This window comes from Bubalus kerabau, chromosome 5, assembly GCF_029407905.1.
Source record: "Bubalus kerabau isolate K-KA32 ecotype Philippines breed swamp buffalo chromosome 5, PCC_UOA_SB_1v2, whole genome shotgun sequence".
Taxonomy (NCBI): Eukaryota; Metazoa; Chordata; class Mammalia; order Artiodactyla; family Bovidae; genus Bubalus; species Bubalus kerabau.
Window position 1 is genome coordinate 89796722 of NC_073628.1, and position 27133 is coordinate 89823854.

At 37.8% G+C, this 27133-nt stretch overlaps 2 protein-coding genes across 2 annotated transcripts in view; one reads left to right on the plus strand and one right to left on the minus strand.

Moving 5' to 3' along the window:
• FH (fumarate hydratase) overlaps window positions 1-27133 on the plus strand; it is a 215845-nt gene that overhangs the window by 101924 nt on the left and 86788 nt on the right. The window lies entirely within an intron of this gene.
• KMO (kynurenine 3-monooxygenase) overlaps window positions 5378-27133 on the minus strand; it is a 71574-nt gene continuing 49818 nt past the window's right edge. The window contains exons 10-15 of the mRNA XM_055583237.1: window positions 26088-26235; window positions 20590-20647; window positions 8962-9044; window positions 7675-7776; window positions 7527-7586; window positions 5378-5533 (exon numbers count right to left, since the gene is read on the minus strand). Coding sequence (XP_055439212.1) covers window positions 5378-5533; window positions 7527-7586; window positions 7675-7776; window positions 8962-9044; window positions 20590-20647; window positions 26088-26235 — 607 coding nt within the window. The remainder of the gene's footprint in view (window positions 5534-7526; window positions 7587-7674; window positions 7777-8961; window positions 9045-20589; window positions 20648-26087; window positions 26236-27133) is intronic.

Here is a 27133-nt window from a genome sequence, read left to right on the forward strand (position 1 = left end):
TTTTGTCTCTCCTGCTTTTCTAAACTCCTCCTCACCTCAGAAGGGCTGAGATCAGGATCTACTTGCTATTACCTACCTCTGAATTGGTTATCTCTCCTGTATATTCCCATGGCCCTCACCAGTCACCTCCCTCGTGGCATGTATCACCTTTGACAGCAGTATATTTATGTACTTGTCACCCTTGCTGAATAGTGAACTTCTCAAGAGAGACCCAGTCTTATTTATTTCTACATACATGCAATAGGGACAAGCAACTATTTTTGGAAAGAGTTACAGAGGGCATAGGAAGAAGTGGTGAAAGTACAAAGAAGTATGACTGGGTCTCTGCTGCCATATCAGTAAACAAGTGTTAGGGGAAACACACTGACTGAAAGTGCCCACTTTGACCAGGCAACCAAAGTGATCATTCCCATGAGTTATTTTATGACAGGAGGTCCCAATAAGGAACACGGAACTAACAAGCCACTACCAACCGGAAGAATTTGGGAAAGGTCAAAAGGAGATGCCACATGTCCTACCACCTCCCAGAATCCTGCTCGCTGAAATGCATCTTGGCTGAGCAGTATATGCACCCCTAGGAATGACCCCGCATCAGAGTGATTAGCCAGAGTCAACCTGGAAACTAATCCCGTCGCCGGAACTGCAAGACATGTGACAGAGCCAATCTCCTGTGTTCTTTTACCTTGCTGCTCTCTGCCTGGGCTTCCCTTCCCAATAAAATCTCTTGCTTTGTCAGCCCAAGTCTCTGTGGACAATTCATTCTGAGTGTTAAACAAGAGCCCACTCTCAGGCCCTGGAATGGGTCCCGCTTCCTGCAACACAAGGATGTCAGAGTCACCAACAATCGCAGGCACCACACATTTATAATACTAATAGCAGGAACTTCTGTTACCAAGTCCAAGATTGTTCCGCAAGCCACACGACATGTCAATAAATTGGGAGACAAAGTTTTGGGATGAAGAATTAATGACTTTATTTTAAAAGCCAGGAGTCCCAGAAGATGGCATTCTAATGTCCTAGAGAACCATCTTGCTGGGGTCAGGATGCTAGCTTCTTTTATAGAACAAAGAGTGGGGAGATGAGAAGGTAAAGTAAAAAGGACGTGTGTGTGTGTATGTGTGTGTGTGAGAAGTCGCTTCAGTCGTGTTCAACTCTTTGCAACCCAATGGACTGTAGCCCACCAGGCTCCTCTGTCCCTGGAATTCTCCAAACAAGGATAAATGGAGTGGGTTGCCATGCCCTCCTCCAAGGGATCTTCCCAGCCCAGGGATTGAAACCATATCTCTTATGTCTCCTGCATTGGCAGGCGAGTTCTTTACCACTAGTACCACCTGGGAAGCCCCAAAAGGCCATAAGTTGCAAATATTTCCTGGTTTCAGCCAGACTCTGGGATGGGATGTGTAGGATATTCCCACTGACTATAATAACGATTCTAAGACCTACCAATAGAGGCTTGCATTTGTTAGGTAAAATTTTATTAAAATCAGGGTTTAATACATCAGAAAACATTTTATGTTTAGTAATGATAACAAATACAAAGTTAATACTTTATTTACAATTCTTACTGCACTATGCAGATTACATCCATTATCTTTGCAAAACTCCATGAAATAGATACTAATATTATTTTATTTATGGATTTATGAGCTAGGTTCAAAGGAGTTAAAATTTACTTGCTTCAGGACACTTTGGTGCCTGGATTTGAACCTGGTTTGCTGTTGTATATTTTTACCAACTGATATGTAATCTTGATACAAGGGAAAAAAACTCTTAACCTAATTAAAGGCACATTAGTAAGTACACCAAGCTGAAACTCTGCTAGGAAGGCCCTTGTCTGTCTCTGCTTCCTGCAATATCCCCGGATTGTAGCACAAGTTGCCTCACCTCATAAGGGCTTATTGAATATTTGTGGAATGAATTAATGTTCAAAATGCCTTAAAGAAACACATCTAGCTGCCTTCATGGAAGGTTCATGCAATTTGAATCTATGGATATTATATGGTATTGAAAGAGGCTTATGTAGTAAAGTTAATAAGAATTATAATAAATAAAAGACATTAAATTCCAGGCTTAATTAAGTAGACTGAGCATTACCACCTAACTCCACATCAGCTAATAAGTAAAAAAGAACAACCCAAATTAAATTAATCCAATTTTCCTAAATGTCAATCCGGGTTAAGGGCCAAACTTTTACTTAATATTCAACTTTATTTTCTCCCTGCCGAGTTTTAAAGAGCCCTCTTGCAGCTCTTATGTTTCTAACTGCTGAGATGCCACACACCGGCTAAAGACCTATCTACAGTTGGGAGAGAAATGCGTTTAAGATCCAGTGTGAAGTCACAGAAAGACAGGGACAGGCCAAAGAAAAAAGTGACTTTTAACTCTTCTTCCATCACTTTTATCATCACTAATGATGCATCATTATCAGTGGGTGACAGTGACAGAACCAATGGGTCAAAGGTTGATGTAATCCAAGTTCATCCTTTATTGGATTGAATAACAGCAATGAAAGATGGGATTTAAATCAGATGCTATTTAGACTATCATTATAAGGACCATTTTGGAATTCCCCATCTATGTAATATTAACAGAACTTTTGTGATTCAGAAGGAAATCTGAATTGCTCTTGGACTCTTTGACCTCAGGGAGTAATTGAGCAAGATGGATTCTTTTAATTCAGTGGTTGCTTTATACAATGGAAAATCACTTATGGCACAAGGTGTGTATCAGGCACCATCAACTTCTAACATGTCAGAAATTTTCACTTCAAATACATATTTTTAAATGACTGAATTTTCCAAAGCACATAATGTATTTCTCAAAGAAAGAAAGAAAGAAAGAAGTCCTTGGCAGTTAAAATGACTTTGTTTCATACACATGTATGAAATTGCTAGAAAATCTCGGATTTTCTGTAGTGTTGGGTCCTATTTAGCGTCATGTCAAATGTTTGCTCAATCAAATTTATCAAAGAGGCAATTCTAGAATGAAAAAGAAAATCAGTTCCTTAATTTTATGTGAAACCAAAGACTGTTGCTTTGTGTAACATGATAAAGAGGAGCTTCAGACAAACTGTTGCTGAGCAAGCTCTAGAAGATACCATTGCAAAGCAACACACAAGGGTTTCGCTGGTGGCTCAGATGGTTAAAAGCAACACACACACACACAAATGATGAATTTCAACGTGATCAAGATTTATAGGTAATCATACATTAGCAGTGGATGTACATGGTGAAGCTGGTGTTGATGGAAGATAGATGTCTCCATCTGTTTCATTTCAAATATGAACATGGTAGGATTAGCCTCTCCTCCTAGTGATTTCTCATAATTTTCCAAGAATTCTAGATTTAGAAAAAAGGGTCCAGCAAAAACCAAACAAAGCTACATTTGAAGGAGAATGAAGGTAACTGTAGGACTGTATTCATGAAATGTATTATTTAATCTTCATTGCTTTTCAATCAATCCACTGCATAAATAGTGGTCAGAGCATGAAGAGGCTATTTTTTCATGAGTCATTATTTAGACTAAACATGGATTGTTAGGACTCAAGGATTTCTTTGACAATGTAGGAAAGTAAGTGAACCATTTCATTTCCTAATTTTTATTTCCTACGTGACTGTTCTAGTGGTGTTACATCTTCATATTCATCACACTTGAAAGAAGGTGAAGTCGCTCAGTCGTGCACAACTCCGTGCGACCCCATGGATAGTAGCCTGCATGAAGCTCCTCCGTCCATGGGATTTTCAAGGCAAGAGTACTGGAGTGGGTTGCCATTTCCTTCTCCAGGGAATCTCCCCAACCCAGGGATCGAGCCCAGGTCTCTCACATTGTAGACAGTCGCTTTACTGTTTGAGCCACCACTTCAAAGACTGCTAAATGATTCAGTTGGCCTATTGAAGAAGGAAGAACCAAAAAAAAAGTATTCACGAAATGAACTTTTTGCTTTGTTTTTGAAGAAACAGATTTATTTTTTGTTTTCTCTGAATTGTTCTTTATTCCTGTATTTCTAAATCATATTTAAGTTAATACTCTAAGTTATAACAACCTAAGATCATGTATGACAACCAAAACAAATTCCAACTGTCAGTGCAAATGAGCATGTCTATATAATCTAGAAAAGACAAAAGTTCTACACATAAAAATTTAAGTTGTCTGATTTCATACATTTCTTTAAAATTGAGTAATATAGTTTGAAGGTATTTGTTGGAGATTTTAGGAGGAAAAAAAAAAACTTTTCCAGGCCTTGTTTTAATTGTCAGTGATTCTGGAAACTTTAGTATTTCTGTGAAAATTACTGACATTCTCAAAAGAAATATAAAATTGCATGATTTGGAAGAATAATGATTTCCTGTAAGATAATTAATGCATTTAACAAAGTATATCCAATAATTTAGAAATAATACAGAGGCCCAGAGACATTAAAAACATGTCCAATGTCACACGTTTAGTTTATATTGAATCTTGGAGCAGTGCTTTGCTTTTCTGATTCACAATCTAGTGTTCTAAATGAACTTTTAAACATCAAGTTTATCCCTGGTTTTGCAGCATATAGTTTAAGAATGTTAATAAGTTTCTTCTGAAATGGAATAAACATGGCTTCATCTTTCTATGAAACTGTTTCCACCTTTATGTATATAGATATTTAATTTATAAGACTCTTCCTATCCTTTACTTAGTATGGCTTTAATAGCCTTAAATATGGTTAAAATAGTATGTTTTATATTATAACTTTTACCATAAAATTTTTTTAATTAAAAAATAAATTTAAAAAATACTCAGAAGGTAATACTGTCATTTGAAGACTGGGAAATAAAACTGATTCATTTTGAACTCTTGAGAAAGCCCCCTTTGTTTATTTATACCTCTAGTTTTAGCAAGAAAATCTGAGCCCTGTGTTTCAGTGAGTTTCATCCAAGTGATGAAAAGTACAATTAATACTAATCCATTAGGCAAATTGTGACTTCTAGTCCCAAGTGTTAAGTCAATCCTATCATGATTTCTGTTAAGTCCTTTAAAGAAAAGTATGATCGTGACTTCTTGAGATCTCTAAGGCCTTACTTTTTGAGAAGTGAAAGAGATCTTAGTCATTGTGCTTTTATATTTAGAATTATCTGACCTAACAATAGTGCTGTGGGAAAACTGCTTTTTACAACTGAAAATGATGGGTTATTTTTTCAATAATTACAATAAACTTGCAGAGAAATTCTACACTGAATTTGATTATAAGCTGATAAATATCTTCCATTAGTGAATTAAATGATAATGGAAACATGATTTTGTTCCTGTTTTGGTTACAGAGAAATCAAATATTTGCTACTTTCAGGATCTTTTTATCACTTGCTAATGAAATTGGGAAATTGTTCTAGTGACTCCAAGGAATTTACAGGGAAACATGTCCTGTATTCTGGAAGTAAGTGACCCACTCTGATGGTCTTCTCAAGTAGTCCAGGGGTCTCAGTGATTTGTAGCGCATAAGTAGGTAGGTACCACTGACAGCTATCAGCGTTCCAAACAGAAAAAGTCCTCCATTTATCACCTGTAAAAAGAGTAAGAACTTTCCTTTTATTTGTTCAGAGATTAAAATCTTGAAAATAGACTTCATTCTTAAACAGCATTGTTTACTTTCCTATTTATTCTTCAATGTGAAACAGATTTCATTGCATGACCACGAGATGAAGTCCTGCAATGGCTGGTAATTTGAAGCTTCCTGCCTTCCTCACTCTCCTCTCTCTTCCCAGAAATTACTGAATCCACATGTTCTGTATAAAGAATTCTTAGCATTCAGTCTTTGTCCAGCCACAAAGAAATCCACAATTGAAAAAAAAAAAAAAAGAACTATGAACTCTGTCTTGGAAGAAGCCAGAAGTGATTCAGTCACTGCTCAGACCCTGCATGAAGTGTCCCTAAGAAGAGTGATGGGTCCAGTGAACTTCTGTGACTTGGAAGATGCGCATTCAAAGACTTAGGCACCTTCACCATCTACAGTCTATCAACCATACAAGCCAAGGAGTCAAGCCTGGGTTGTGTGCATTCCCATCATCCTGGCCTCTAACATTACACCCATGGTCCTACATTTAACTGCCTTTTGCTATCTCTTTCCCCTTTGGACTTTTAGCTTTTTGAGGGCAGGGACCTTATTTTATTCATCTCTGTATGAATAAATCTTGATTCATTCCAATCTAGTCTCTATACAGCAAAGTAATCTTTCTGAAATCCACACCTGAGACTTCAAGTCTCCTTTGTCTTCCGATTTTCCTTAAAATAATATTCATGGTGTTTCAAGTCCTACTTGCTATTCTAGCTCCTTCTCTTGTCATTCTCGCACATATGAGCTTCTTCCAGCTCCACTGAATACTTGCCACTCTGAATGTCTGAGAGGTTTTTTCAACCTCCACCCTCCTTCCCCGAGTCTATGACCATTCACCTCCAGGGCAGTGCCTCTCCACTGCAAGTGTCCATTTCATGTACTAGTCTCTGAGCTATACAAAGGGTAGGGGCTGCCTCATGTTCATCACCATGCCTAGCTCAGTGTCTACGTACTAAATAGAACTATTTATCTAGTGAATGAAGTTGTAACATTTCCACAGTGGAAGATCAGGAATCTGAATCTCCATATATGGCATCTGTGAGTCGACTGCCCAAAATTAATGTGGTATAACATTATGTTGGAATTAGATTGTGTTTTATAAGTGATTTGACTTTGTCCATTTTTTTTATGTTAAAATCATAGAAATCTCAGCATTGGAGGGAATCTCATTGCATTCCCATATTAAGTCATTGACAATCACTACAATACTTAGATATTTTTCTCAAAGAACAAATATAATTTTATATTACCATTTTTGTTTTTTTCAGAAATAGAATCATTTGTACTTGTTGTTCAGTTGCCAAGACGTGCCTGACTCTTTGCGACCCCATGGACTGCAGCATGCCAGGCTTCCCTGTCCTTCACTATCTCCAAGAGTTTGCTCAAACTGAAGTCCATTGAGTCAGTGATGCCATCCAACCATCTCACCATCTGTCACCCTCTTCTCCTCCTACCCTCAATCTTTTCCAGCATCAGGGTCTTTTCTAATGAGTCAGCTTTTCACATCAGGTGGCCAAAGTATTGGAGCTTCCGCTTCAGCAACAGGCCTTCCAAAGAATATTCAAACCAGTCAATCCTAAAAGATTTTGCCCAATTTTATAAGTTAAACCCATAGGAGTATTGCATGAAGAAAGTCAACTGCTAAATAAAAGTAAAAGGTCATGCTGCTAAAATAAAATAAAAAGTTTAGAAATATCAGCATCAGTTTCTTTTTTGAATTTCTTCTCTTCAAGAGTTGCCTCTTAAGAGGCAATGGGAGTTGCCTCTTCTTTGTAATTTTGTTCATTAGGGATTCTGTCACCTGTGTAGCCAGGACATGTTTTATTGGAAGGCAAACACTTAGTGTCTGTTTCATTATTTCCATATTTGTCTAAGGTAAATATAACCATAACACTGTAAACTTCAACATATCAAATTATAAGTAAGTGTAACCTGTTCCCACCTTTTTCTGCCAGTACCAATGCAGCACAGCTTCATGGTATCTTATTCTGGAAAAGGTGACCTATAAAAGTTTAAAAAGTATTCTTAAGTATTCTGTAATGACTAAACAGAAGATTAAAATGAGGAAAAGTCTTAAATCCAGACCTTACCATTGTATAAAGAGGAATAAAGGTAGATGGCATAATAGCATGAAGAAGTCTCTCTATGTTCTTTTGGAAGATGAACCACCTTGAGTTGACGTGTGCTCGCATCTGTAATAATGTAAGGAGTCTCAAAGAATATCTTTTAAAATGTACCTTTAATTGTTTACTACAACTTATTATCACTCTTCATTCCCATTCACCACAAAGCCAGACTCAAAGTAGTCAAATAAATTTTTGCTTCCTATCCATTTCAGTCATTTTCTTTTCAGCCAGTGTCACAGAACAGTAACTTGAAAAGGTATAGCAATTACGCAAAACCTGTTAGAACTCTATTTTGCTTGAGTGTCAATTCTATTTCAGCAAGTGTTTGCATGAATCTGCAAGTTGTCTGTGAGCCCAAAGATTTGATTAATTTCTGTTATTTCCTGGTCAGTTTGCAACATTATTTTGGCAAGAAGAGATCTGTTTAAACCTATGCCTCTTGGTTTAGTCCATATTCAAGATAAATCTTACGTTATAATTGTCTTGTTTTAAAGACAAGGCAGGATACCTCGTTGAGAATTCCAGAAGCTTACAGAAGCTTACCTTCACCACACATGAAAAAATTCTGCTTAAGTTGAAGTCTACTTTATTTATTTCTGTCTTCAGGAGAGATGGAAAACAGCTACACTCTTCCTAAAAATTTATCTTGCAAATTTTTTTCATTTGATTGAAAAACTATAACCATAATCATTTACTATGAGTTTTAATGTGACTGGCTCAAAATGGAATTGTGGTTTTCTTCTGAGTATTAATCTACTGACTGTGAATTTCTTTGGTGTTACGTATTTCTTTCAGTACAAAAACCCCCAAAGACTATTTAATGCTACTTTAAGTTCACAGCTTATAATGTTAAGAATGGGAAGGTTATTCAATGTCTCTTAAATTTTCCAAATATATTAACTCATATCAAAAATATTCTTTCATTAAAACAGGGTATTATTAACTCTACTAAATGTCTAAGGCTAGAGCTTATGGATGATCAGATATTGAAACCAGACACTTTTTCATTTTTGTTACCTTCTAAGTCTCCCTGAAATACAGATGAAGAGAGTGTGTGGGGGTCATTATCACTGTCTCTGCCTTCATATCTCAACCATGTAAAAAGGAATGCTCTGTGTGTGTGTGTTTTCTTTTTGCACCTATTCTTACACAGCATGCATGAGATGGGGCTGGAACAAGGAAAAATTAAAGAATGTTTGTTAGAATATCAGTGCATGATCTTATTGAAAAGAACAAAACCTTCTCACTTACCTCTATGTAATTGTACATGGATAGGTCTGAAATTGCATGGTCATCTGGAATTCTAAATCTTGAGAATTCTGGAAGACACATACCTAGAATCCAAGTTAAATAAGATGTCTTTCCCAAAAGTCTGTAAAAAAAATGGGCTGAACTCTATACATTTCAAATTAAGTGGTGTATTCTCTACCAATGTTCTCTCTAACCTTATAAAGCAAAGCTGTATGACCAACAATCCATGAATACTGAGCAATAACACATGGACATTTCCCATCACCTACAGTTTAATAAGATTTCCCTGTAGCTCAAACGGTAAAGAGTCTGCCTGCCATGCAGGAGACCAGGGATCGATTCCTGGGTTGGGAAGCTCCTCTGGAGAAGGGAATGGCAATCCACTCCAATATTCTTTCCTGGAGAATTCCATGGACAGAGAAACCTGGTGGGCTACAGTCCATGGGGTCGCAGAGTTGGACACAACTGAGCGACTAACACACACACACATAGTTTAATAAAGCTTATGATAAAGACTATGAAATATACTAGATTAGTAAATCATTATTTTTTACTTCACAGTTGGAAAGCACTTCATATAAATGACTTTAAAGTGATTCCAAATCCTTAGATGTTGCTACTCTCCTTTTTGTTCTTCCTTGCTACACCATGTAAATTTGTTGTATTTGAACCTAAGTCACCTGTTTCTGTAGTGTGTGGTTATCACATTCGCCTCATATGTGAAATGTCCCTGATTCTAAACCAGGCAGAAACAGTCTTCTCTTTGGGCTTCTCTGGTGGCTCACACAGTAAAGAGTCTTCCTGCAATGCAGGAGACCTGGGATTGATCCCTGAGTCAGGAAGATCCCCTGGAGAAGGGAATGGCTATCTGCTTCAGTATTCTTACCTGGGAAATCCCATGGACAGAGGAGCCTGGAGGGCTACAGTTATGGGGTCACAAAAAATCAGACATGACTGAGCAACTAACACTCACCTCAGCTCACCTTGTTAGCTTAAACTTTTTAGCTCCTTCATTATTCTCTTATCTCTCAGAGGGAGGCCCCATGTTTTACTCATGTTTGAAAACTTAAACTGGTATATGGTAAATACTGAATAAATATTTGATAAAGTAATGATTGATATAACTTCACAGGGCCAAACAACTCCCATTTTGGGGAAGCCATTTCTAAAGTCTGAGAGTGCACATAAGTACAAGTCCCAGCTTCATCACTTTCTAGCTACTTGGTTTTGGGCAAGTTACTTAAGCTTAAATTTCCTAAGTTGTAAACTCTAAGCTTAAATTTCCTCAGTTGTAAACCAGGCACAAGAATAATACCTATGCCCCTTGTTTTTCATGAGATAATACATTAAAAAAACCTTGCAAGATCCCCAACACATATTACATGTTCAGTGATGTTAGTCATTTTTGTGATAATTAGTTTTATCTATCTCATAACTAAAACCAATATTGACAGTATGTTCTGCTATATAAGCTCTCAGTCTATCTCCACCATTGTCATCACATGCTAACCAATCACACAGGGGCTAAGAAGGGAGGAAACAAAATACCTCTGGATCCTGAGCATCTGAGTGAGATAACTGGGAAAGAAAGTAAGAAACCCAGAAGAAATTTACCCTAGAATCCATAATATTTTCAGATTCAGATACTATAGTGTCCACTGACACCCTAACACTTAAAATTGTTTTTACTCTGAGCTTACTTTATTCCAGCCTTTTTTTTAAACTTTTTTTTTTTTTCTTGAGGGATAGCTGATGTACAATATCCCAGAAGGTGCAATGGTAAAGAATCCACCTGCCAATGCTGGAGACCCTAGTGATTGGGGTTCGATCCCTGGGTTGGGAAGAGCCCGGGAGTAGAAAGTGGTGACCCACTTTGAAAGTCCATGGACAAAGGAGCCTGGCAGGCTACAGTCCTTGGGGTTGCAAAAGAGTTGAACACTACTGAGCCCACACAAACAGTCACAGTCACATTACATGAGTTGCAAGGGTATAACATAGTGATTCACAATTTTTAAAGGTTATACTCCATTTATAGTTATTATAAAATATTGGTTACATTCCCTGTGTTGTACAGTATATCCTTGTAGCTTATTTATTTTATACCTCATGGTTTGCCCCTCACCTTACCCTTTTACCCACTAGTAACCACTAGCTTGTATCTGTGAATCAGGCTTAAAAAAAAAAAAAATGCTTTACACAAGTCATTTGATTTAACCTTCACAGCTTTCTGAAATTGGTATTATCCCCACTTTATCGATGGAAAAAAAATGAGACTTTAAAAAGATAAAGTGACTTGTTCAAGGTCACAGGGCTAATAAGTTAGCAAGTCAAGACTGGAATCTGGAGAAAACAAGAAGGCGGAGGAGTAGGTGGACATGGAGTACAACTCTCTCCACGGGTACATCAGGAATGTATCTTCAGACACAGAAGTGCATGCAGAACACCAGCTGAGAGTGGACAGGAGTACCTGACCAAAGGAAAAGAGTGTATAGAATCACGCAAGACTTGGTAGGATGAAGGAACTAGGGGAAAAAACAGGAGTGTTAGTAGGACTGGACCTGCCCTCAGGGGGTGGGGGCACTGAAGCAGGGGTCCGATCCCCACATCGGGGCAGTTGTCTGAGTCAAAGGAGAAACATATAAGGCTGAGAGTGAAACAGCTGATCTGTGGCAGCTGAAATGGAATGAGCATCAGACAGTCCTTGCTGCAGCCATACATACCTCGGAGAGGGATACAGGTCTCCTGCAAGGCGCAGTGTCTGGGAGCTGAAGTTTAGGGATTGTGGAGCAATCCCAGGGTGAGGGCTGCTGTTGACTGTGGAAAGACAGATCAAGGGGATATGAGGGAGGAAACTGTGGTGGGAAACGCCTGTGGAGGAAAGCCAGGCAGCCATGGAAGCAAGGCAATACTGCTGAGTCACACGTAGGGTGCGGAGCCATCACCACAGCCTCTCTCCACACACCAGCATCCACAGCTGAACAATAGAGAGGCTGGCCCATCAGACGCCTGACGCACTGAACTACAGAGCAGGACCCCACCCAAGGTGCTCCTTTAAGTGACTGATGTGCCGCTGATCTACAAAGTAGGACCCCAGCCACAGGGGCCCCTCTATGTGCCTGATGCATGGAACAACAGAGAAGGACCCCAGGCAAGGGAGCCCTCTAAGTGCCTGAATGGACAGAGCAACAGAGAAAGACTGGCCAAAGAGGCCTACTGATCGTCAGCTACTAGAGGCTCGAAACCAGACTGTTAGGGCCATAACTCCTATGGTGGAGGCAGTCCATGTTCCCGCACACTTGGTGCTGCCAGGGTCCCCACAAGCCAAGCAGCTGCACCACCTTCACACTCAACTCTCACTAGGGCAGAGCTGCCACAGGCAAAAATGTCTTGCATCTATGGGCGCAGGGTTGCTTCGGTTGTGTCTGAGTCTTTGCGACCCTGTAGAGTGTGGCCTTGGCACCCCACTCCAGTACTCTTGCCTGGAAAATCCCACGGATGGAGGACCCTGGTAGGCTGCAGTCCATGGGGTCGCTAAGAGTCGGACACGACTGAGTGACTTCACTTTCAATTTCACTTTCATGCATTGGAGAAGGAAATGGCAACCCACTCCAGTGTTCTTGCCTGGAGAATCCCAGGGACAAGGCAGCCTGGTGGGCTGCCATCTATGGGGTCACACAGAATTGGAAATGACTGAAGTGACTTAGCAGTAGCAGACTGTGGCCTGCCAGGCTTCTCTGTCAGGGAGAGGGGTTCTTCAGGCAATACTGAAGCGTATTGGTCAATACTGGTTGCCATACCCTTCTAGAGCACTGTATTTCCTGCTGCCCTAGCTGCCAACTCCCCTGAGTACCTGGTGCTGCCAGAACCCCTGTGACCCAAGCAGATGCACCACCTCCAAACATGGTCCTCACAGGGGCAAACCCAAGTCCTCCAGGGAAGCCTCAGGAGCAAATCCCAGTGGATGACCCACATGCAGAGGTGAAAATAAAACCACAGTTGAAACCCAGGGGCAGTGTGGCTAAGGAAGAACACCCAAAACCTTCCCACCCAGTGTACAAGCTGCAGATTAAATCCACATGATCAACTAGACAGAATCTGTGTCTATGGAATATACAAAAGGTCATTGAGAGTGCCCACAAAAGAAAATGCACTAGTTCTGATAGCTGTGGTCATTGGAGTCAAGAACACATAGGAGCAGGACCAGATTAGAATCTGAGCTTCCCCCAAAGCAGGTCCAGAGATGAGCACAGTGTTGGAGGGCATCCTAGGGAGGTGAGGTGGACTGTGACTCCCAGTGAGGGAAAGGACTCTGACAGCAGTAACTCAAGAAAAACATTTATTATTCTTATGTTTTGACTTGTTGTGTAGATTCTTTTGGATCTTTTTTCTTTGTTTTTCCTCCCCACCGCACCACCTCCCCCCCGACCCACTGCTTCTGTTGTAGTTGTCAATTGGCACTATGAAATCTAATTAAGCTTTTGAGATTTTTTTTTCTTTTTCTATGTCACATTTTTTATTGTTGTTATAAACCTCTGCCTCTACATTGGGCTTTTGCAGTTCTGTGGAGTTCCTCCCCCCTTTTTCCTTTTCTCTTCTTTTTAATTTTAATTTTTTAAACCTATTATTATTTTTTCTACATTTATTCCTTTGTTTGCTTTTCCTACTATTCTTTTCCCCTTGCAGTTAATCTTGAATGTATATAAGTCTTCTTTATATAACTCTATTTAACTTTGCATATCTATCCTTTCTTTCTTTTCTTTCTTTCCTTTCCTCTCAACATATTTGTTAGTTTTATTTTTATTGCTTTATTCCCCAATTGGCACCTTGCCTTAGTTTTGTTTTCCAGTTTGTGCTTTAGTTAGTTTTGTTCTTGTAGATATAATTTTTTATTTCCTTTGTTTGCTGGGTCAATCTACTCTATTTTTGTTCAACTGTTTTGACTTTGCTTATGGGTGTATTTGTATATGTGTATATTCTATTATTTTAATTATTATTTGCCTGATTTTTTAACTGCCATTTGTCTGGGGTTCATCTTTGGCTTCTTGTTTTCAGATATTTGCTTTAACCTCAATTAATGCCATAACAAACCACTTGTGGAAACTTTATTCCTGACCAGAGATCAAGCACTGAGCCTTTGGAGTGGGAGCACTGACTTCAAAACACTAGACTATCAGAGAACTAACACTAGGAAGTATCAGATAGTGAGAACTCACACAAAGGAAACCACTTGAATACACTATGCAGCATCACCCAACCACCAGGAACATCCTGTGCAGGATACCTCATCTAAACAGCACACAAAACAAAAGTACACACCCAATCATCAGCAGACAGGATTACCACCTCACTCAGCCTTGCCCATCAGAGGAAAAACAAACAAACAAACAAATCTCACCCTATACAAAGCTTACACAAACCACTGGACCAACCTTAGGAGGGCAGAAACCAAAAGGAAGAAAGAATTAAACCTTGAAACCTGGGAAAAGGAGACCTCAAACACAATACATTTAAAAAAATAATGAAAAAAAAAATAAAAAATAAAAAAAATAATGAAAAGGCAGAGAAATACTATACAAATGAAGGAACAAACTAGAAACACAGAAGTCCAAATAAATGAAGAGGAAATAGGCAAACTACCTGGAAAAGGATTCAGAATAATGATAGTAAAGATGATCAAAAACTTTGAAAACAAAATGGAGAAAATGCAAGAATCAATTAACAAAGACCTAGAAGAATTAAAGAATAAACATATAGAGACAAACAACACAATTACATAAATTAAAAATACTCTACATTTGACATTGAAGTCGCTCAGTCATGTCTGACTGTTTGCGACCCCATGGACTGTAGCCTTCCAGGCTCCTCCATCCATGGAATTTTCCAGGCAAGAGTACTGGAGTAGGTTGCCATTTCCTAGAAGGAATCAATAGCAGAATATCTGAAGCAGAAGAATGAATCAGTGAGTTGGAAGATAAAATGGTGGAAATAACTTCTGAAGAGAAGAATAAAGTAAAAAGAAAGAAAAGAACTGAGGATAGTCTCAGAGACTTCTGGGAAAATATCAAACGCACCAACATTAATATTACAGGGGTCCCAGAAGAAGAAGAGAGAAAGAAAGAGTATGAGAACATTTTTTAAGATATTATAGTTGAAAATTTCCCCAATATGGCAAAGGAAATAGTCAATCAAGTCCAAGAGGCACAAAGAGTCCCATATAGGATAAACCTGAGGAGAAACACCCCAGACATATACTAATCAAACTAACAAGACTAAACACAAAGAAAGTATATTAAAATCAACATAGGAGAAGCAACAAGTAACATACAAGGGAAACCCCATATACTTAACAGCTGATGTTTCAGCAGAAACTCTGCAGGCCAGAAGGGAATGGCAGGATATATTTAAAGTATTGAAAGGGAATAATCTACAACCAAGATTACAGTACCCATCAAGGATCTTATTCAGAATTAATGGAGAAATAAGCTTTTCAGACAAGCAAAAGTTAAGAGAATTCAGTACCACCAAACCAGCTTTACAACAATATTAAAGGGACTTATATAGTTAAGAAATACAAGAAAAGAAAAAAGATCTACAAAATAAACCCCAAACAATTAAGAAAATGGCAATAGGAACATATATATCAATAATTACTTTAAATGTAAATGGATTAAATGCTTCAACCAAAAGACACAGATTGGCTGAATGGATACAAAAACAAGACCCATATATATGCTGTCTACAAGAAACTCACTTCAGACCTAAAAACACATAGACTGAAAGTGAAAGGATGGAAAAATATATTCCATGCAAAAGGGAAGCAAAATAAACCCGGAGTAGCAGTCCTCATATCAGACAAAATAGACCTTAAAATAAGGAAGATTTCAAGAGATAAGGAAGGACACCACATAATGATCAGGGGATCAATCCAAGAGAAAAATGTGATGATTGTAAATATCTATGCACCCAACATAGGAGCACCTCAATACATAAGACAAACACTAATAGACATAAAAGGAGAAATTAATAGTAACACAATACTAGCAGGAGACTTTAACACCCCACTCACACCAATGGACAAACCAAAAAAAAAAAAAAACCAGAAAATTAATAAGGAAACACAAGTCTTAAATGATACATTAGATGAGCTGTATCTCATTGATATCTTTAGGACATTCCATCCAAATGCAGAAGGCTATACCTTCTTCTTAAGTGCACATGGAACATTCTCCAAGATAGACCACATCTTGGGTCACAAATCAAACCTCACTAAATTTAAGAAAATTGAAGTCATATCAAGCATCTTCTCTGATTACAGTGCTATGAGATTAGATATCAATTACAAGAAAAAAACTGTAAGAAACACAAACACATAGAGATTAAACAACATGTTTCTAAATAACCAACAGGTTACTTAAGAAATAAAAAAATTTCTAGAAACAAATGACAATGAAAACATGACAACTCAAAACCTATGGGATGCAGCAAAAGCAGTTCTAAGAAGGAAAGTTTATAGCAATACAAGCCTACCTCAAGAAAGAAGAAAAACATTGAATAGACAACCTAACTTTACACCTAAAACAACTGGAAAAAGAAGAATTAAAAAAAAAACAAAACCAACATTAGTAGAAGAAATCATGAAGATCCAAGCAGAAATAAATGAAAAAGAAATGAAAGAAACAACAGTAAAAATTAATAAAACTGAAAGCTGGTTCTTTGAGAAGATAAACAAAATTGCCAAACCTTTAGCCAGACTCATCAAGAAAAAAAGAGAGAAGAATCAAATCAACAAAATTGGAAATGAAAAGGGAGAGGTTACAACAGACAATGCAGAAATACGAAGGATTATAAGAGACTATTAGGAACAACTATATGGCAATAAAATGGATAACCTGGAAGAAATGGACAGATTCTTAGAAAAGTTCAATCTTCCACGACTGAACCAGGAAGAAATAGAAACGATGAAAAACTCAATTGCAAACACTGAAATGAAAGCTGTGATAAAAAAAATCTCCCAAAAAACAAAAGCCCAGGACAAGATGGCTTCACAGGAGAATTCTATCAAACATTTAGAGAAGAGCTAATGCCTATCCTTCTAAAACTCTTTCAAAAAATTTCAGAGGGAGGAACACTTCCAAACTCATTCCATGAGGCCACCATCACCCTAATATCAAAACCAGACAAAGACAACACACAAAAAGAAAACTACATGCCAATATCACTGATGAACATAGATACAAAAATCCTCAACAAACTTTTAGCAAACAGAATTTAGCAACATCAAAAAGCTCATACACCATGATCAAGTTGGGTTTATTCCAGGGATGCAAGGATTCTTCAATATACGCAAATCAATCAATGTGGTACACCATGTTAACAAATTGAAAGACAAAAACTATATGATAATCTCAACAGATGCAGAAAAAAGACTTTGACAAAATTCAGCACCCATTTCCGATTAAAACTCCTCAAAAAAATGGGCATAGAAGGAATCCACCTCACACAGTAAAGGCCATATATGATAAATCTACAGCAAAAATTATTCTCAATGGTGAAAAAGTGAAAGCATTCCCCCTAAGATCAGGAACAAGACAAGGGTGTCCACTTTCACTGCTATTATTCAACATAGTTCTGGAAGTCCTAGCTACAGCCATCAGAGAAGAAAAAGAAATAAAAAGAATTCAGATTGGAAAAGAAGAAGCAAAGCTCTCACTGTTTGCAGATGACATGATACTGTACATAGAAAACCCTAAAGATAGTATCATAAAATTACTAGAGCTAATCAGTGAATTTAACAAAGTTGCAGGATACAAAATCAATACACAGAAATCATTTGCATTTCTATATACTAACAACAAAAAATCAGAAGGAGAAATTAAGGAATCAACCCCATTCACCACTGCAACTTGAAGAATTAAATATCTAGGAATAAACTTATCTGAGGAGACAAAAGAACTGTACACATAAAATTATAACACGCTAATGAAAGAAATCAAAGGAAAGATAAACAGATGGACAGATATTCCATGTTCCTTGTTAGGAAGAATCAATATTGTGAAAATGACTATATTACCAAATACAATCTACAGGTTCAATGTGATCCCTATGAAATTACCAAAGGCATTTTTCACAGAACTAGAACAAAAAATTTCACAATTCATATGGAAACACAAAAGTCTCCAAGTAGCCAAAGCAATCTTGAGAAAGAAGAATGGACCTGGAGGATTCAACCTTCCTGACTTCAGATTATACTGCAAAGCTACCATCATCAAGACAACATGGTACTGGCACAAAAACAGAAATATAGACCAATGGAACAAAATAGAAAGGTAAGAAATAAACCCATGCACCTATGGGTACCTTATTTTTGACAGAGGAGGCAAGAATATACAATGGGGCAAAGATAGCCTCTTCAATAAATAGTTCTGGGAAAAACTGGACAGCTACATGTGAAAGAATGAAATTAGAACACTTCCTAACACCATACACAAAGGTAAACTCAAAATGGATTAAAGACCTAAAGGTAAGACCAGAAACTATAAAACTCTTAGAGGAAAACATAGGCAGAACACTCAATGACATAAATCAAAGCAAGATCCTCTATGACCTACGTCCTAGAATAGCGGAAATAAAAACAAAAGTAAACAAGTGGGACCTGATTAAACTTAAAGGCTTTTGCAAAGCAAAGGAAACCACAAGCAAAGTGAAAAGACAGCCCTCCGAATGGGAGAAAATAATTGCAAATGAAACAACTGACAAAGGATTAATTCCCAAAATACACAAGCAGCTCATACAACTCAATACCAGAAAAACAAACAACCCAATCAAAAAGTGGGAGAAAGACTTAAACAGACATTTCTCCAAAGAAGACATATAGATGGTTAACAAACAGATGAAGAGATGCTCAACATCGCTTACTATTAGAGAAATGCAAATCAAAACTATAATGCGATATCACCTCACTCCAGTCAGAATGACCATCATCAAAAAGTCTACAAACAATAAATGCTGGAGAGGGTGTGGAGAAAAGGGAATGCTTTTGCACTGTTGGTGGGAATGTAAATTGATACAGCCACTATGGAAGACGGTATGGAGATTCCTTTTAAAATTAGGATAAAACCACCATATGATCCAGCAATCCCACTCCTAGACATATATCCCGAGGAAACCAAAATTGGAAAAGACACATGTATCCCATTGTTCATTACAGCACTATTTACAATAGCCAGAGCATGGAACAACCTAGATGTCCATCGACAGATGAATGGATCAAGAAGTTGTGGTACATATACACAATGGGGTATTACTCAGCCATAAAAAGGAATACATTTGAGTCAGTTTTGATGAGGTGGATGAACCTAGAACCTATTATACAGAGTGAAGTGAGTCAGAAAGAGAAATAAATATCATATTCTAACATATATACAGAATCTAGAAAAATGGTACTGAAGAATTTATTAACAGGACAGCAGTGGAATAACAGACATATGGACATGGGGAGAGGGAAGGAGAGGGTGAGGTGTATGGAAAGAGTAACATAGAAACTTACACTACCGTATATAAAATAGACAGCCAATGGGAATTTTCTGTATGGCTCAGGAAACTCAAACAGGGCTCTGTATCAATCTAGAGGGGTGGGATGGAGTGGGAGATGAGAGGGAGGTTCAAAAGGGAGGAAATATATGTATACCTATGGCTGATTCATGTTGAGGTTTGACAGAAAACAGCAGAATTCTGTAAAGCAATGATCCTCTAATAAAAAAAGAAATTGAAAGAAAAAAGGCTGGAATCTGGGTGTAGATTCAAGGTTCTCTAAGTAGTCTCTTATCTGCCACAGATTTAATTTCAGAGGTGACCTTTGAGAGCATGTGGAGCTGAGAAGCAGTAGAAGTTATCCAGTTCTATTGTTTTCAATTTCTTTTACAGATGAAAATTATGTACATTTAACTTATTTTCAGAGTTATATATAAAAATTAAAAACTTCAATACCTGTAAAATTATTTGTGGAATTCATTTTAATCAAAAGGTAAATGGAACTATTATATGCAAACTTTGACAAAGCAAAAAACAAGAAAATGCTGGAGCTTCCAAAGGTGTTCTGAGGGCAAGCTGTAGGGGATATAGGCATGGGTGTTAACTAGACTGAGAGGGAGATAAAGGGGTATGTGTGCATGCTAAGCAGTTTAAGTTGTGTCTGACCCCATGGACTGTAGCCTCGCCAGGCTCCTCTGTCCATAGAGTTCTCCAGGCAAGAATACTGGAGTGGGTAGCCATTCCCTTCTCCAGGATCTTCCTGACCCAGGGATCAAACCAGGGTCTCCTGCATTGGAGGTGGATTTTTTGCCATCTGAGCCATCAGGGAAGCCCAGAAAGGAGTACACCTTCACCAAACTTTGGTACACAGAAATTTTTTTCTTGGTATAGACCTCCATGTAAAAACTTAAACTATCTTTTCCTCTCTGGGTGTTTCTCGTCTGCAATGAGCAACAACAGTGGTATAGAGTGTTAAAAGAAAAAATTATAATTCTGATTAGGAAATCTAATTCATGATTTGAAATCTTCCAGGATCACAAACAGGTATACAATTAATCAGCAAGACTAATCCATGTCCCACGGAGAAATTTTACTTACTAAAATCATTTTTGAATTTATCCATTAATTCATCAAATACCAAGCAGTCTTCAAAGCCCTAAAACAAGAAAAAATGGGAAAGAATGAACTGGAAATAATAAATACTTTGTTTAGCAATTTTGAATAGACTGTTCATTGGTGGTATAACTCACAGGATATTTGTACCCTAAACCAGTACGTAACAGCTGAATAGTCACACTTGGTATTGAATTCTGATTTAAAATGCCATTAACAGCATGTTTGATGGTTTTGTCTTTGCCCAGTTTATTCATTTATATATATCAATTCAATTCAATTCATTTCAGTCTCTCAGTTGTGTCCGACTCTTTGTGACCCCATGGACTGCAGCACGCCAGGTCTCCCTGTCCCTCATCAACACTCAGAGTTTACTCAAATTCATGTCCATTGAGCCGGTGATGCCATCCAGCCAACTCATCTTCTGTCATCCCCTTCTTCTCCTGCCTTCAATCTTTCTCAGCATCAGGGTCTTTTCCAATGAGTCAGTTCTTTGCCTCAGGTGGCCAAAGTATTGGAACTTCAGCTTCAGCATCAGTCCTTCCAAAGAAATCCCAGGGCTGATCTCTTTCAGAATGGACTGGTTGGATCTCCTTGCTGTCCAAGGGACTCTCAAGAGTCTTCTCCAACACCACAGTTCAAAGCATCATTTCTTCAGTGTTCAGTTTTCTTTATAGTCCTACTCTCACATCCATATGTGACTATTGGAAAAACCATAGCTTTGACTAGACAGACCTTTGTTGGTAAAGTAATGTCTCTGCTTTTTAAAAAGCTGTCTAGGTTGGTCATAGCTCTTCTTCCAAGGAGCAAGTGTCTTTTAAAATCATGGCTGCAGTCACTATCTGCAGTGATTTTGGAGTCCAAAAAAATAAAGTCTCTCACTGTTTCCACTGTTTCCCCATCTATTTGTCATGAAGTGATGGGACTGGATGCCATGATCTTAATTTTCTGAATGTTGAGTTTTAAGCCAACTTTTCACTCTCCTCTTTCACTTTCATCAAGAGGCTCTTTACTTCTTCTTCGCTTTCTGCCATAAGTGTGGTGTCATCTGCATATCTGAGGTTATTGATATTTCTCCCGGCAATCTTGATTCCAGCTTGTGCTTCTTCGAGCCCTGCGTTTCTCATGATGTGCTCTGCATATAAGTTAAATAAGCAGGGTGACAACATACAGCCTTGACGTACTCCTTTCTTGATTTGCAACCATGTTGTTCCATGTCCAGTTCTAACTGTTGCTTCCTGACCTGCATACAAATTTCTCAAGAGGCAGGTCAGGTGGTCTGGTATTCCCATCTCTTTAAGAATTTTCCACAGTTTATTGTGATCCACACAGTCAAAGGCTTTGGCATAGTCAATAAAGCAGAAGTAGATGTTTTTCTGGAACTCTCTTGCTTTTTCAACGATCCAATGGATGTTGGCAATTTGATCTCTGGTTCCTCTGCCTTTTCTAAATCCAGTGGGAAGTTCATGGTTCACATATGGTTGAAGCCTGGCTTGGAGGATTTTGAGCATTACTTTTCTAGCATGTGAGATGAGTGCAAGTATGTGGTAGTATATGCAGATATAGATATAAATTTAGAATATCAAAATTTTAGATTAACTTGTAATTTTGACAATTCTGTTGCTTCTTAAAGAAGCAAAAATAATTATATTGTTCTACCATGAGCATTAGAATAATATTTAAACTATTTAGGCATTTAAGATTCACATTTAGAGCAATTTAATGACAGCATAGAACTCTCATATGAACTCATTTCCCATAAGTCAAAATTAAAGCAAATTTCTAATCAACAAATCCACAAAATTAGTAAGATACTCTGCTAAGTGCAGTAGGGAGAAGAAAATATAAAGCTATGTTTCTTGTATTCTAGGAAATTAAACTATGGTTTTAAGATCATATATAAATATGTAAAGGTTAAGAAATAAAACATTTCTATATCAATTACACATATCAATATTATACCAGAAGCAAATAAATTTGTCAATTATATAGGCTGTTAATGCTATAGGAATATAGAGATAAGAGATATCATATAGTGATGAGATAATAATCTTAAATTCTTTAATTAATTCATTTATTCCTGGAGAATTCCTATGAGATAGGTCTTATTAAAATCTGAATTTTGGGGGGAGGGAGGCTCAAGAAGAAAGGGATGTATATGTAATTATGGCTGATTTGTATTGACTACCACAACGTTGTAAAGCAATTATTGGCCCCCCCAAAAAAAACTTGTTTAAAAAAAAAGAAATAATAAAGCAAAAAGTATTAAAAATAAAAAATCTGAATTTTACAGATAGGGAGTAAAATTAGTTGTGTGAGAATATATTCTAATAAATCATGAAGCCAGGCTTTGAACAAAGGAGTTCTAATGCCAGAGTCCACACAGGTATCCACTGCTAAAATTGATGTGTTTTTTAGTTTAAAAAAAAATTGGAGTATAGCTGACTTACAATATTTTATTTGTTTCAGATATACAACTTAGTGATTTAATATTTTTATAGATTATACTCCATACAAAGTTACAAAATATAGGCTATATACTATGTACTGTATATTATTACAGTTTGTACCTCATAATCCCCTTTTTCTTTCTTGCCTTTCCCCCTCCCCTTCTACCCACTGGTAACTACTAGTTTGTTCTCTGTACCTGTGAGTCTGTTTCTGTTTTGTTATATTCATTTATTTGCTTTATATTTTAGATTCCACATATAAATGAAAACAAACAGAATTTGTCTTTCTTTGTCTCACTTATTTCACTAACCATAATACTATACAGGTTCATCCACGTTGTTGCAAATGGCAAAATTTCGTTCTTTCTTATGGTTGAATAATACTCTATTGTATATACATACCACTACTTTTTATCCATTCATTTTTTAATGGACACTTAGGTTGTTTCCACATCTTAGCTACTGTAAATAATGCTGCTATGAACATGGGGTGCATATACCTTTTTGAAGCAGCATTTTCATTTTCTTTGGATATATACCATGAGTGGAATTACTGGATCATGTGGTAGTTCAGGTTTTAATTTTTTGAGGAACCTCCATACTGCTTGCCATAGAAGTTGCAACAATTTACATTCCCACAAACAGGGTACTAGAATTCCTTTCTTCTATATCCTTGACACACGTTTGTCGTTGTCTTTTTAATGATAGCCATTCTAGCAAATATGAGGTGATATCTCATGGTGGTTTTGATTTACATTTCCCTAATGAACAGTGAATGGCAACCCACTCCAGTACTTTTGCCTGGACCCATGGACAGAGGAGCCTGGTAAGGCTGCAGTCCATGGGGTCCTGAAGAGTCGGACACGACTGGGTGACTTCACTTTCACTTTTCATTTTCACGCATTGGAGAAGGAAATGGCAACCCACTCCAGTGTTCTTGCCTGGAGAATCCCAGGGATGGGGGAGCCTGGTGGGCTGCCGTGTCTGGGGTCGCACAGAGTCAGACACGACTAAAGCGACTTAGCAGCAGCAGCAGTGAACAGTGATGTTGAACATTTTTTCATATGCCTGTTGGCTATCTGTATGTCTTCTCTGGAAAAATTCCTGTTCAGTTCTTCTGCCCATTTTTGAGATCCGGTTGTTTGTTTCCTTGACATTGAGTTATATGAGTTTAATATATTTTTGGATATCAACCCCTTATCAGACATTACATTTGCAAAGACCAAGTTATTCAAATGCAGCTAATTTTGTTCTTTTTGGATTTGATTAAGGTCTCCCATTCAGTAGGTTGCATCTTCATTTGTTGATGGTTTCCTACAATTTTGTTTAATTTTCTCTTGTTGTTGTTCAGTCACGTCTCACTCTTTGCGACCCCATGGACTGTAGCACACCAGGCGTCCTTGTCCTTCACTATCTCCCGGAGTTTGCTCAAACTCATGTCCGTTGAGTTGATGATGCTATCCAACCATCTCATCCTCTGTCACCCACTTCTCCTCCTGCCCTCAATCTGTCCCAGAATCAGGGTCTTTTCCAATGAGTCAGTTCTTCCCATCAGGTGGCCAAAGTATTGGAACTTCAACTTCAGCATCAGTCCTTCCAATGAATATTCAGGGTTGATTTTCTTTAGAATTGACTGGTTGGATCTCCTTGATGTCCCAGGGACTCTCAAGAGTCTTCTCCAGCTTTCACCATCTCTATGAAATTATGGGAAAATTACCTGTCCTGGTCTTGCAGGTATGTTCTGTGATGTCCTATTCAGTCTGCATGTGCCTAGTGGCTTTGGTGGGAGAGCATATCTGAAGTGAGCAGGGGCCACACTTTTCCTTAGGGTGTGGTGGCAACCACCCCCTTGGTGAGAGACAGGACTCGTTTCAGAGGGACTAAAGCCAGATCCAGGTGCAGCCAGGACTTCTCCTTGGGAGAAGGGAGGAAGGGAGGAAGAAAGCTCAGGGTCCTCCTACTCTACTAACTTGATCCCACCTCCCATTATGTTTTGTAAAACAAAATATTTACCACTAATTAGATGAAAATACAATTGATTATACTCACACATTATTTATTCTTGGAATATATTCCTAAACCAAAACAATAAGACTATGGTTATAAAACTATAATATTAGTAATCAAACACACATGCACATAAAATAATTGTTTGTCTAGACAATTATTTTAGAATTCCTTAAATTAACATTCAATATTTGAACAGTATTCCTTTCCTGATATATTGTTCTAGCCAGAATGATAAAATTTCCATGGAAGCAGTAATATTCAATGTCTAGTCTGTTTTATCGTTCTATTTAACTATTAATTGTGTTTTCCTTTCCTGTGGAATGAAAAAGCAGAGGGGGAAAGAAAAGATAATTTGGGATATTTTTCTTTCTTCTTTTTAAATTTTTGGCTGCACCCCATGGCTTATGGGACTTTAGTTCTTGGACCAGGGGTCAAGCCCACGCCCCCTGCATTGGAAGGTGAAGTCTTAACCACTGGACCATCAGGGATGTCCCTGGGATATTTTTCTTTGTTGATACTAACATTATAATCTCAAGGAAAAAAATACTTTAAAAATAACGTCTTGGAGACTTCCCTGATGGTCCAGTGGCTAAGACTCCATGCTCCCAACATAGGGGGCTTGGGTTCGATCCCTGGTCAGGGAACTAGATCTCACATGCTGTGACTCAGAATTTGCATTTCACAACTAAGACCTGACACAGCCAAAGAAATAAATACTTTAAAAAATTAAGCCTTGAATTTCTGACAGTCAAGTTCCTAAATTTCAAGTTATCAATACATTTTCTAACTGAAACTATGTTATGCTTTATGCTTTTTTATACATTAAGTGTCTGGATCAAGTAATCCAAGAATTGACTATACATAGAGATCAATCTAGTTAAATAGCTGGTGGGGTTGTTGAATTGATTGTTTTCTCAGAGATTATGTGGGGATAGTTTTAACCTTTTCTTTTTTCTTTAAGCTTTTTTAATTGAGATGGGCCCAGAAAAGTTTGAGGGACTTACCTACTGAGAAAGAACTTACCGCATTCATTCCTTGCCCAAAAAAGGGCACAATGGCATGGGCAGCATCTCCCATCAACAAACAATGTGATTTAAAGTGAAAAGAAGAGCATTTAACGGATATCATAGACTGGGCGGGCAACAGAAAGAAATCTTGTACCAGGGCTTGCCTTCAGAAGAAAACAATCAAAATGTAAAAATGTTAAGCTGGGTATTAAATACTGCATAGTTCTTTCAGATTTACTGGCTTTGTCAACATAATATTTCATTGAAAAATACATGAGAATGCCAGGAAGAAAACAGGAGAGGGAGAGCTGAAGTTTCCATTGTTCCAAATTCCTTTGTTCTAATTACATTCTTAATTTGAAACAATGTTAATCACATCCAAAAAGAACAAGAGTAGCTGAATTTGGATAATTTTAAATATGCCTGTGTTATATGTAAGGAAAATTTCATTATCTAGCACATAAATCACACAATTTTCAGCTACGTTGGTATATTTCAGGATTCCTTGGAAAAAATTGAGATGCAGTTGTGCATGTTATTAACACTCAACAAACCAAAATTAAGTTAAGTGAGTCCATGTGTATCTGGAAATGAACAATTGGAATCAAGCTAGTATTGCTCAAGTATCTACAGAGGTTTTGTGGGCACTATAGGTGGAGAAGTACTATGAACATTTATCATGTGTACTTGCTCAGTCATGTCTGACTCTTCGTGACTCTATGGACTGTAGCCTGCCAGACTCTTCTGTCTGTGGAATTTTCCAGGCAATAATACTGGAGCAGGTTGCCATTTCCTCCTCCAGGGGATCTTTCCGACCCAGTGACTGAACCTATGTCTCCGGCATCTCCTGCACTGGTAGGTGGATTCTTTACCACTGAGCCATCTGGGAATCCTGTGTACATACACTAGATGATATTACATCTAGTGAGAGAGGCAAGAAATAGCCACAGAACAAGTTCCAAAAGTATCTAAGGGCTAAATTTTGGCATGAGAGATTTCCATTCAATGCCAGAGAAGGAGAAACCAACATAGCATTTGAATTGATATGCAGGAAAGGATGAG